The 13,125-nt window shown below is 37.7% G+C and overlaps 1 protein-coding gene across 1 annotated transcript in view; it reads left to right on the forward strand.

The window, feature by feature from the left end:
* The window catches only part of ush2a (Usher syndrome 2A (autosomal recessive, mild)), a gene marked incomplete at both ends in the record, with an annotated part of 211,764 nt that overhangs the window by 159,142 nt on the left and 39,497 nt on the right, over positions 1–13,125 (forward strand). The window contains 5 exons of the mRNA XM_081394329.1: positions 6–151; positions 1,998–2,250; positions 5,466–5,663; positions 7,107–7,261; positions 8,553–8,751. Of these exons, the coding sequence (XP_081250455.1) occupies positions 6–151; positions 1,998–2,250; positions 5,466–5,663; positions 7,107–7,261; positions 8,553–8,751 (951 nt within the window). The remainder of the gene's footprint in view (positions 1–5; positions 152–1,997; positions 2,251–5,465; positions 5,664–7,106; positions 7,262–8,552; positions 8,752–13,125) is intronic.

The following is a 13,125-nucleotide window of genomic DNA, read 5'->3' on the forward strand; positions in this document are numbered from 1 at the left end:
TAAAGTCCACGTGGTGGAGAACAGGACAGCGTCGCTGAAGTGCTGCTGGTCAGAGGTGATTGATCAGGAGGAGGAGTGTTGTAATGGAGTGGGCTTCAATCCGCTCACATCTGTGTGTGCTGACAGAGCCCCGGCCAGCATCCTCATCCTGGTAATTAACACTTTCACTCAGAGTGACATATTCACTGTATGTTGTTTCAGCAATAGTTCTTCAGGATGAAGACTTAGTGGAGACTTTGCCCTCAAGCTGTTCTGTAGTGTCACGCCAGTTTCTCAAACTCAGGTTAAAGCAATGCCAAAATTTTCCAAAACAGATTATGGAGAGACCTTTGCCTAAATGTCTGGTCCATACTGCAGACCTCTGAAAAAGAACTGTCCACTTAGACCATTTTGATTAAGAAACTGCTTTTAGGTCAGGTATAGGGGCAGGTTTATCTGAAATCATTGATGTCACTATAATAGACTGAAATTGAAAATATATTCAAATCAGCCCTTGTGAAAAGGAAGTACTCTTTAGCATGCTTTTTTTATGGAAGCTGAGTTTCCTATGGAAATATGCTTAAGTGTGAACTGAATGTAGTGTTTCGGACACTTAATTGTATGTTAATTGTGATTAAATGAAAATGTATTGTAGTTTAAATTTATATGTAATGCAGGTAGTTGAACTTTGGAGTGCTTTTTTGACCCACTTAAGTACATCTTTATATGCAATTTCATAATTCTGCTGTCTTTTAAACGTGGTTCTGAATTGCTTAATGTACTGTCAAGTATTCGTTGTAAAGTGAAATATACTTTAATATCATATAAAATGTGTGTGTAAATATATATATGTATATATATATATATATATATATATTTATATACTATATATATTTGCATGCATTTTAATATATTCAGAATTACATATTTCTAATGATGTAGTTGCAATTTGTGTACACATTTTTTAATGTAATTTAAGGTTAAATGGGAACAGAAAATAGCATGAAGTATTTTAAATCTGAATATCTGTCCATCAAAAATAGTTGGTACTTATAATTTAACAGAAAGCAAAATGCAGTTCTGGTCATGGATATCTGGTTAACTTACTACATAGGTGCTTCAAACCAAACTATGAGAACACTAACCTGGCAAACTTTTGCAAATCAATTGATTATTTAACCTTAAAAAACATGAATTATAGATGTTCAGTACCTTGTAAACAACTTTGATTATACTTTGATTTTGATTTGATTATACTGGCATATAGCCAGCCAATCAAATTAGAGCTGCTTGATTGAGAGAGAAATTTTCGGTTCAATGTCTATCAGACTATCAGCAAATAGAGAGGAAAACGATGTGGAATGTGTAACTCCTTATATATATATATATATATATATATATATATATATATATATATATATATATATATATATATATATATATACATACATACATACATACATACATACATACATACATACATACATACATACATACATACATACATACATACATACATACATACATACATACATACATGCATACATGCATGCATGCATACATATATATATATATATATAATTAGCGTATAGATTTAGCTCTGAATTAGCTATTAAAGAGCTTCACTGGATAGGTGTTTTAGTAAAGTAGTTGAGTTTTAAACTCAAGCTGCCATGGTCTAAAGTGGAGGTTGGAAAAATGAGGCACAGAGCAGTGATGTATCTGCTCCTCTCCTCAGGAAGTAGGCACTCACAGTCACACTTCATTAATCAGATTTGCTCGCTGTAACACAAGCTCATCGTGCACCCAGCTTGAGCTCGTGAGGAAAAGAAAGAGACCAAGAAAAGAAAACTGGGATGGCGGTCATTAACTTGTAATTATGTCATTAAGGGGCATCCATGCTATTTATTGAGACAGAGGACTCCATACACACCCGCTGGCAGGGGTACTTTGACACACAACAGTTGTCTGATGACTGTTGTCACTAATGAGAGTGTGTGTGCGTATGTGTCCTTTAGGAGAAATGTCGCCCCAGTACGGTGTGTCCTGTGTCGGCGGTCGCGGGAGCTTTCTGCGGCTTGTGTGATTTTGACCCGGCGCAGTCCATTTGTACATGGGTACCAGGCGAGCCGTTCCCCGCGCACATTCCATCTCCCTCTGCTACTGCCGCCACCCCAACAGAAGCTCCTCCTACTGCCGCCCACAGCCAGCTCTGCCCATCCTCAGAGGAGCTGATATACAGTGGAGTGGCAAACCGATACAGTTTCACAGGTAAACAGGTCAACAATGTTTGTCAATTTACCCTCAATAATCGTTTTTGTTAACGCTTTTTATTAAAAAAATATGCGAAATTGAAAGTGTTGTTATTGTTAAAATTATAATAGCATATAAATAATACTAAAATAACACTGACCTGGAATAATAGAATAACTGCGCTCTATCAAATCATACTCTTTTTATTTTATTTTATTTTTTATAATTTTTAGTCATATTTTTCACAGATCAGGGGATACATCCTTGTCTGTGAAAAATAGAATTGACTACAAATTGAGAAAAGGAAAGCGTAGATAAAATAAAAAGACAAAAATGCAAATGAGTTGCGTAATAAAATAAGTCAATTATATGTGTACATTAATTTTTTTAAATGTTTTTAATTTAGAAGCAGCCAGGGCTTAAAAAGAGCAGAATCAGTATTTTAACGTTCCTTTTCATGCATGTCTTTGGTAACATTATCGTTCCGAAAACGGTTTGATTAGGAAAAATACCGGTTAATAATATTATTTTGATTTGAATTTTTAATAAAAAAAATGTGCTTATAATTTGTTTGAATTGACTGAATTGAATTGTTTAGCTTGTGACTAAACCTCGTAACTCGAGTGGATCCACAAACTGTCAGCAAAACAATAGCTCTATCCTTCAATCGTGAATGAAGTCCTTCACAAATTGAGAAGACTGTCTCTGCTTGTTTGCAGTGCAAGGGTAACTGAAAGATTGGTTCTTTGAAAAAGTACATTGTTTTCTTTATTCAATTATGTATTTGAGGAGCGGAAAAGAGTGTGAGTCAGGTATTTGCCATCGAGTCATAGCCAATACAGCCTGTGCGTAACATTTCGTCTTTTATATTACAAGCTTTTTGCCAAATATATTAAACGACAGTAAAAACTAAGCGCCCACAATGTACAATAACCTTTGTAACCTGTAAGTTGATAAAAAACTTAATGCGATGCCCTTACTGCCTCAGATGCAACCGTTCTAATGACAGACAAAACACAAATCTCCGACATTCGCTGGTCAAAAACCTTGTAACTCGTTTTTTAAATTCCTGAATAGTAGCGGTTCTACACTAACCTGCAGTTTTCGCTGGTTTCAAAACACACCATGCTGGATATAACCTGCCATGGTAACATATCCTCGGATAAACTCTTGTGCCCACGGCTCTCAGCTCCACCCTGATTGCCACATACCCCATCACCCCTCGCAGGCCGGGGGGGTTACGTGGCAAGCAGGGCAGGGCTGAGAGCCCAAGACCAGTGGCGGGATTGCTAATGTCACCTGCACGTCACACCAGTATCGAGTTTCTCACGGAGGTCCGCCGGATGGAAAAAAGGAGGTGTGACAACAGTAAAGGACGAGAAAGGACCTGGCCTGGATTATTTTACGTTGTGTTTTGTTTGTGTTTATGCAGCAGTTCCCGCCTCCTCCTCCCCTGAACACAAAACTTGCTACAACCGGTTAATGGTAGTAATTTCTATTAAGCGTTTCTGTTCAGAACTTTTAAACCTGATTTAGTTTTCAGTTTTGTTTATTCCTTGAACCAGTTCAGAGCCCTGGAAGCAGGGTCATCATCAAGAGAAAGGGGTGAAGGGGGTCCATTTTATGGTACAGCCTTATTTGGGCTCAGGGAAGAGAAAGCTAACTATGAACATTTTTTTCTAGAGCCCTGTAAATTTACGCAACAAACCTGCAGATGAGAGCCAAATGTGTTCAATAAACAAGAAATAGTATATGCCCAACATCTTTTATGTAAAGACATCAAACTGAATGCCACACACACACAAGAAGGAAAGTGTCAGTCATTTTGGGGATGTTCCTCACACTGTAAACATCTGCACATTTCATGTGTTCACAAGAACAGATGCTTAAGTGTGTATTAATTGTTGTGAGTCATAAATCTCACCTGCTATTTCGAAGTCATCATTAAAACTTTAAGATAGGCGTTTAGAGCGCCCCCTTGACTCACACTCTTATTAATGTTTTCAGGGGGAGTGCTGGCCCCTCGTTCTGGCTCAACCTCATCTGAGGTGTTATTTATTTGGTTAGTTACGTCTGTTTAATCAAGACTAATGCAGGAGTTGAGGGGGCTGGCTGGCACGAGGAGAGTGATTCTAGTCAGCGCTGTGCCACCATCTGGGCAGAAGCGTATAAACCTGTCGTGGCCCTGCACTCCTCCAGATGTTTCTCACGCCCCCATACCCGCACCCCGGAGAAAGATGACACTGAGTGCTCTCGGACAAATGCTGCCCAAGAGTTGATTTGCCAGCCACACAACTATGAACGATTCCGCTTCCTCCTGACTTTGTGTAGCAAACACCCTTGAGGCCTTGGGGTTTTGTGTATTTTAACGTCATCATGAAATACAGATTCACCCTGTTTAAATCTAACAATGTGTCACTGGTCTTGTTGTACATTATTATGTTATTTCAGTAGAAAAAAAGTTTGTTTTACATACAAACCTTCTTTTTCGACAGCACCAATCTCTCTTTTTTCAAGCCCTCCTATAAAATCCACTTTGCTCCATTCTAGTTTGAAAACCCACTTTTTACAATCCAATCAATTCGCCCTACATTTTTTTCATTTAAAATCTTAAAATTACAGAAGTAATTATATTTCATGTTTTCAATTAAAATTTAAATGAACCTTTTTCATTAATTATAACTATTATTATTACTACTACCATTATTATATTTTGTTTTTATTTTCAAAAGAAAAGAATATAATAAATTGGTATTGCCTAATGTACAATCAAATTTAATTTTACTTTAAAAAAAAAAATTTACATAAAATGACGTCATTTGCTCATATACATATGTATATTTTATTTATAAATTAGTATGTAAATAAGTCATAAGTAAGTTTGCTTGGTTAACTTTAATTTGTTGTGAGACTGTGTCTTGTCCTCTGAGAAGGGTATTTTTTTCATCCTGTCACTCATAGAAGTGCCTCCGCCTGTCTGATGAAACCCATCTCGGAGATTTACACCCATGACTCCCCAAACACATGTATACAACAAACTGCTGTATTTCTGATAACAAAAAGCATTACAGTAAACAGTGTCGCTGGCTGCTCATTAAACTTAAGTCTTGTTTTAGTGTGAAGACTGACACACTTTAGAGACTCTCCTGTGATGCTGTCAAGAACGAGGTTTCAGGGACATTCTGAGGAATAGGTGTATTTGTGTGACTGTGTTCTCTTGTGTGTCATTTCAGACACTGAACTGGACCCTTACACCAGTTATGAGTATAGAATTGGTGCTTGGAACAGCTTTGGCCGTGGGTTCAGTCCCTCCTCTCTTGTCACGACTAAAGAAGACGTTCCCTGGGATGTGCCTCCTCCTCACTGGAGCCATGTAGGCCTGCGTGATGACATCATCCAGCTTGAATGGTCAGCCCCCCAAAAAAACAATGGTAATTATTTTAAAAAGGTGGTGTTGACTTTTATTACATCCCATTCCCGCTATAGCTGAGTGAAACCAATCCAGTGACCTAATAAAAAAAAAAAAAATTATATATATACAGTTGTGGTCAGAATTATTGGCACCCCTGGTAAATATGATAAAAAATGGCTGTAAAAAATAAATCTGCATTGTTTATCCTTTTGATCTTTCATTAAAAAAATTAGCAAAAATCTAACCTTTCACTGAAGTAAAAGATTTGAAAGTAGGGGGAAATCACATTATGTAATAAATGTTTTTACAATACAGTATAATGTAATGATTTTGGGTCCTGATGACATCAATTCGGTGCCCCAATTTTTATAATAATAATATATATATATATATATATATATATATATATATATATATATATATATATATATATATATTATTTACAATATAGTGTAAATATCAGTTTACAAATATCATAAGTGAATTATTTGCTAAGAATTGTATTAATTACACATTAAATACTCATAGTTCGTACACAAAATCCAGTGACTAATTTAAAACACAGTTTGTTTATATATATATATATATATATATATATATATATATATATATATATATATATATATATATATAATATATATATATATATATATAGTGGACAAAGCAACAGTTTTGGACTATTTATGATATCATGATTCTTCATTTTTAAGTGTTATTGCTTCCAGCTTGGAAATGTATAATAGCTAACTAAAATGCACATTGCACAGTTCATAGTCAGGAACGATAGGTAGAGACTTGAAACCTCTTGGAAATGTAACTTCTTTATAGTTTCACAATTTTTTAATTAATAATCCTATAAAGTTTGATTTCTTTTTCCCTTCAAATCAAAGCACATCATTTTTTTGCCAGATGCCACTGCTAGTAATGCAGTTTCTTACTCTCATGGTAATATTGTCATATGTTTATTCAGTAGAACGTTTGGTTATGTAAATGAGTAATCACGGAGTGAATCAGTTTGGGTAATCCACGCCTGAAGTCGTGACTCTCAGAAGATTTACTCACATTTCCCCCAACAAACTGGATGGCAGGCTTTTTCTTCAGGCTGTAATGATATGACTCAGACAGAGTGGAACTAGCTGATTGTTTTATCATCTCTCCTCTGAAGACCTGCCTGTTATTAAGCGTAATCTGCATAGCTCGGCAGAATAATTTATGAAGAACAAAATTCACATGCGCATAAACACTAAGTGAGAATAACAAGCTTCATTTTAGGGAACTTCTGTGCCACTTAATATGTAAAGAAACATGCTGATTGCTCATTAGGACTTCACTCTGTGTGCTAATCAAACGGCTTGCCACCCAATCTGTTGTGATTTGAAAGTTAGTTCAACGGTTTCACTACTGAGTGGAATTAATGTTGAAGCCATTTTTTGACCCTGTGTGTTTTTATGTACTCTGATAGGTGAGATAAGTCACTATGTGATCCTGCGGGATGGACAGGAGCGCTACCGTGGCACCGATCATAGCTTCACAGATGCGGGAGGAATCCGACCTTTTCAGGAGTACATGTACCAGCTCAGAGCCTGCACTGCTGCCGGCTGCACAGACAGCTCAAAAGTGAGTCTATTTCTCATCTACCTCTCATCTTATAGGCAGTCAATCATACAGCATAACAGTGAAGTGTGTAATTACATTGCCACTAGTGGTACCAAATGGGATTGCAACAATGACCGTTTCTAAACAGGTTTCCCGAACACAACCAGCCATTGGTTGGACAAATACACAGTATCCCGCCCCAAACTAACGCTATCAATTGAGATTATGTGCTGTGTCAGGTCAGTTAGGATGCTCTGACCGGAAACAGCTACATTTATTTAATAGTGTAATATTGATTCAACGTTTGTTTAACAAATCAATGTTTTGATACGTTTAAAGACACACTTTTTGGGGATAGAACTTTAAACATGTTTGTAAAAGGTACTTTTCAAGTGTAACAAAAAAAACAGTGATGTACTAGTATAGTCACTCCTACCCACTCTCTCATACCCACTCTCTCATTTTCCTATTGTCCTTCATCTTTACAGTCTTACCCGCAAATATTTACAAGCATTGTGCTGAACAGCTACAAAACACTTGTAAAGTATTGCAGGAGTCGTACTCCCCCTTTCATGCCCATGTTATGTCGCTAGTGCCGAGTAAACAGGATATTTTTAATGGCAAGCTAATGGAAGAAGAGCAACAGCTGACTTCCTGCCATAATTGTTGTCTCCTTGTAATAGCTGTCAGCGGCTCAGCTGATGAAAGAGGAAATTAACCTGTCTATCTTCTCTTCTTATGTCTAATTTAGGATCCGATTATCAATAACCGCACAGATCTGCTAGAGGCAAAGTAAAAAGAACCTCCCAGAGCAGCGTTAGGTCCATTTTTCTTTCCACACACCTCCGGGGTCTCGCCCAGCACACCAATTGGCCACCAATGATCCACTTCTTCTTTCTTCTTCCCCCTCGCACGATCGTTTTTAAGTGGAGCTGGATTAACTTGTACACCTGCAAGCATTGCCCAAACAGTTGCAATTATTGTCCGACCCAATACAAGGGGAGCAATTACCACGGGGCACCCTGTTGTCGTTCAGCGGGACCCTGCTCAGCCAGCTCTGTCGGTGGGAATGAGGAACCTGATTTAATCTCTGTGGACACTCTGCAGGCTCACAAGCACATCAGGCCAGCGCCGGGCCAGACTACACGTAGCTGGAAAAAAAAACACCTTAACCACCTCTCACGGCCCTTTCCTAATAGTCTGCCACTCCTAAAGACAAGAGTTGAAACCACTAGTGACATTCTATTAGAGCAGGATATCCAAGCCTCCATTAGGGCAAATTGCTCTGTAATTCTTTTTGTTGTGTGTCCAGGTTGTGGCAGTGACTGTCCAGGGGGAGCCAGAGGGAATCGCCGCTCCCGTGGTGAGCGCGCTGGGGCCCGGGGCACTAAAGATCAGCTGGGTGGCTCCAGCCAAACCGAACGGTATCATCCGGGAGTACCACATCAATCAGAGCGGCGTTGGAGTGATCCACACGGAAACAGAGGGGGAGATGGCTTACAATGTCACAGGTATCACATATACACTACCTTTCAAAAGTTTGGGATCAGTACGATTTTTTATTATTTCTTTAAATTTTGAAAGAAATACATTTATTCACAAAGGACACATTCAAATGAAGGAGTTACAAAAATATTTACAAAAATTTCAAATAAATGCTGTTCTTTTAAACTTTATATTCATTAAAGAATCTTGACACAAATGTATGATGGTTTCCACCAAAAAGATTAAGCCCCACAACTGATCATTATTCAACATATAATAAGAATAATGATCAGTATAGTATTTGAATCATTTCTGAAGGATCATGTGATGCTGAAAATTCAGCTTTGCCATCACATTACATTGTTAAATATATTAAAATAGAAAACAGTACTTAGAAATGATGTAATAATATCTCACAATATTACTTGCCTTGGTGACCATAAGAGGCTTCTTTAAAAAAAAGCAACTTACTGTACCAACACCATATTTTTAAACAGTTTAAAAATAAATATTAAAAATAATATTAATTCGTTTTTATATACACAGTAGTTCTTGCTATAGATTTGAATGATCTGTAGTTAAAATTATTTTTTAATATTATTATTTTACTTTTTTTTATGATTTTTAATGATTTGAGGTGAATCATATGCTTCTCTGCATTTTGTTTCCCAGATGTCTGTTTTATAAGACGTATTGTTATACCATCTAAGTACAGTCCGCAAAGCTTTTTTGCTTAACGGATTAAGTAACTCCGATATATTTTAAACTGTAAAACAGATTAACAATGAAGAAAAGTTTGTGTCTAATACCTATAAACTCTTTAACTACTTTAACATAAGGAAAGTACTAAATGAGAGAGAGGAATAAAGAGGAAAGTCAGAGGGCGAGTGATGAATCAGTTTAGCAGCAGAGAGCAGCCGCCCCCTACGCGCTGCCCCATGCTGGCCCTGACGGCAGCAGCAGCGAGAGTAAGAGAGAGAGAATCCGCCGTGTCTCCTCCACGTGCCCTGCCTTTATTTATGCATGCTGTTTCTGGAAGCAATCTAATGACTGAATTTACACCTGATTCCCGCAATGAGCAGCCGGCCTGCCCATCACTCCTGAGGCCTCCGCTGATTTGTGGGGCTTCTTTTATCTGCCTGGGAGAGGAGCAGTGTTCCTGGCCCTGAGCCATCCGTCACCACCGCAAGGGTACGCGCAAGGCGCACTCCCACTTTCAGTGCCGCCCGACTCTACACAGCCCAGCACATGGCAATGGGCAGCTGCACAACAGCCAGCACACACAGAGAGAGGGGTTTAGATTAAGTGCTCACAAATATATTTCCTTCCAAGGAAGATTTACATTTTCCTCTGAGCAGTATCTGTTTTATCACATTTTTTTTTTCTCTTTTTTTTTGCACCAAAAGTTATTATTATTATTATTCAATTTTCTTTTACATTGTTGTGCCCATTGTCTTAATGCAGCCAAAATTAAATGCGTTTCTCAGCTAATATTGATACATGTAACTGCTATTAATGTAATTATTACAATGGGTAAATAATGTAATTAAATACAGTAGATTCAATTATAAATGTGTAATCAAGTGGAAGCAATAATAATCATTTATTTTTATTTTTCATGCTATTTTGTACACATTGTCTTAAAAAGCGGCCACTTTTTATAATGTCTTCAATGGTAATGCAATGTTTGGAAGCTTTTCAAATATTGATACACGCAACTGCTGTTAATATAATTCTCTGGCAGCAATAATAACAATAGTAGTAGCAAAATGATTTATTTGTTTGTTGTGTAGACTGGAATATGTATTTTGTTTCTTTTAAATGATCTTTCTGAATGGGCTCCTATTCAAATAGCACATATGCGCTGTAAGTGTCTGTCTCTACGGACCAATATGAAACGCATAATTCATGCAGAGAGGAAAAAGAGAGAATGTTTCTCGCTCCAGCCTGTCGACACTATCGCTGACATGATTATCAAACCTGAGTCGGGCACATCGTTTTGAAGAGCATCTGATCTCTTTCCAGTCAGGATTAATCTGAATGAATCGCATGCAGGGAGCCGCTCCTCTGAGAGATGGCTGACTCTGGGAATGCTAACATCCCATAACGCCGGAGAGAATGACATCCTCACTTCCCGTGTTTGAGCTTACGGACGTCCAGTAGAAAATCAGGCTAATTTATTTAAATATATTGTTAAAAAAAAAGTTGTGTTTTGAGACTGTTGACTGTGCAGTCTGTGTAGCTTAAACACCTCATAGGCAGAGTCTCACTGAAAGCAATGATGTTTAAACAGCAGGTTTCCTGTGTTTAGCTGATCTACTTGAGGAATCTCCTGGCGTCTAGTTCTCAGCTTTTCTCTCCGAACACAAGCTCAGACCTCCCTCCCTGCCTTCAGCAGCGCTCAGCCACAGGCTGTCTGTCTGTGCACTCCAGAGGAGCCACTGGGAAGCACCACATTTTTGTAAATAAGCTTGAAATCAGCAGGGACCTTCAAATGGTTGGAGCTCAACTGCAACTTGCTGTCGACCAAAGATATTTCAGCTAGTAGCGGCGGTAAGGGGCTTTCCGAGTTCTTTCTGTTCCTCTGAAGGCCCTAAAGTTGGCAGCGACGGCACGCACCAAACAAATCATCCAGTCCTGGATCCTGGGGTGAGTGGGGAGGGAGGGGATCTGATGGCAGATTTGGCCGGCTGGCAGTGTGGCGTGTTTAAGACTTGGCTGGGGGTGATGGCAGGCAAAGGCGGTCTCGCTGGCTGGGATGTGAGGCAGCGGTGATGGCGTTCAGTCGCTGGCAGAGGCTGCAGAATGCCTTTGCTCGGGGTTTCCTTTGTGGAGAGGCTCTAAAGCCGCGTTGAGACTTTCATGTCCCTCTGCGCAGAGCGGTAAATCCTACCAGTGTTTTGTGCCGTGCGCCGGCTCGAGCAGCCTGAGCGTCTGTGCTCCAGCGCCGACTGCTGCTGGGAAGCACCTCCGTGCTCCTTAAAACCTCCAAACTTCCTGCCTTCCCTCACTTGACATGATTAAACACACACCAAAGTGCTCAAGCCTCCTGCTTGCTTTCTTTGTGGCAACAAAGCCGCCACTTTAAACACCACATTAGAGTCACTGGGTTACAGATTTAGCTTTTTTTTTTTTCTCTTTGGTACCTATGAAACTATTAAGACTGAAACTTAATTTAGAAGCAAGTTGAGGGCTTGTTATATGCACAATTTTATACAAAATTCTTTATTGGCATCTATGGTTCCATGAAGAAATTTTAAATTCCCTGAAACATTTTCATTGCACAAAAGGTTCTTTATAGTAAGAAATTGTTCTTAAAATCCTCTTCACACTAAGGAAAAAAAATATTCTTTTAAGAACTGATCACTGAAAGATTCTTGGATTGGAACCAATATTTTTATGAGTGTATGTGAGTTTACTACATATACATCAAAAAATGAAATTTATTGAAGTTGTGTGTGATGCATGGAATTGAAAGAGATCATGTTCAAACATTTCTTTGTAGCTACAGGAGCTGTGCGCACGTTCACACACACTGTGAGAGCCGGCCCTTTCATATGACAGCACTCCTAGTGACAAAGACAGTTCCTGTCCCCTTTGTTATTGTAATGAATGAAGACCAAATAAATGAAAGGCATCAATAATTAAAGCATTATTAGTTTTGACTGTGACTTCAACACATTGGGAAAAATCCAGTGAGTGAGAAAAAGGTTTATAAAAGCTTTTTTTGTACCTTTTAAATGTTTTTTTTTTCTAGATCATACAATTAAGATTATAGACTACACCTCAAATGCCTTTTATTTTAATAGGGCAGAAGAAGGTGATTTATTTATTTCACTTTTTTTGCACGATGAAAAATTGCAGTGTGAAATGTGCTTTAATTAACTAAGTGTAGTGTTGTATGATTATTTAAATTGCATAAAAAATTAAGAAATTAATATTTAAAAATAAAGTAAAAACACCATAAATGCCAGTCTTCGAAATGTGCTTTTTAGTGTGCATGCCAAATTATTAGTCCAAATTTGAGTAAAAAAAAAAAAATCGTAGTATCGCATAGTCAAGATGCACTTCATCATTGCAAATTAGCTTCTGTTAAATTAAGTATAAAATCCCCAAAGAATCTAAAATATGTATAGCTTCTCGCTCTCAATTATATAAATTATGTTGCAAGCCATGCGTTTAATTGGACATTTGTAAATTAATTAATAATTTATTAATATACAACACTAGCATTTTAATTCTATTTCTAAAACTAATTCTATTAGTTAAAGTCTTCATTGAATGTTTTCATAAAATATAATGCTCTGAAAATTATTCTAAACCTGTCAGCTTGAAACATACTTTATATTTCCAAGTTACACAATTAAAAACGAAAGACTTCACATCATTATGTAAGTGTA

The sequence above is a fragment of the Scardinius erythrophthalmus genome, assembly GCF_964197995.2.
Source record: "Scardinius erythrophthalmus genome assembly, chromosome: 19".
NCBI lineage: Eukaryota > Metazoa > Chordata > Actinopteri > Cypriniformes > Leuciscidae > Scardinius > Scardinius erythrophthalmus.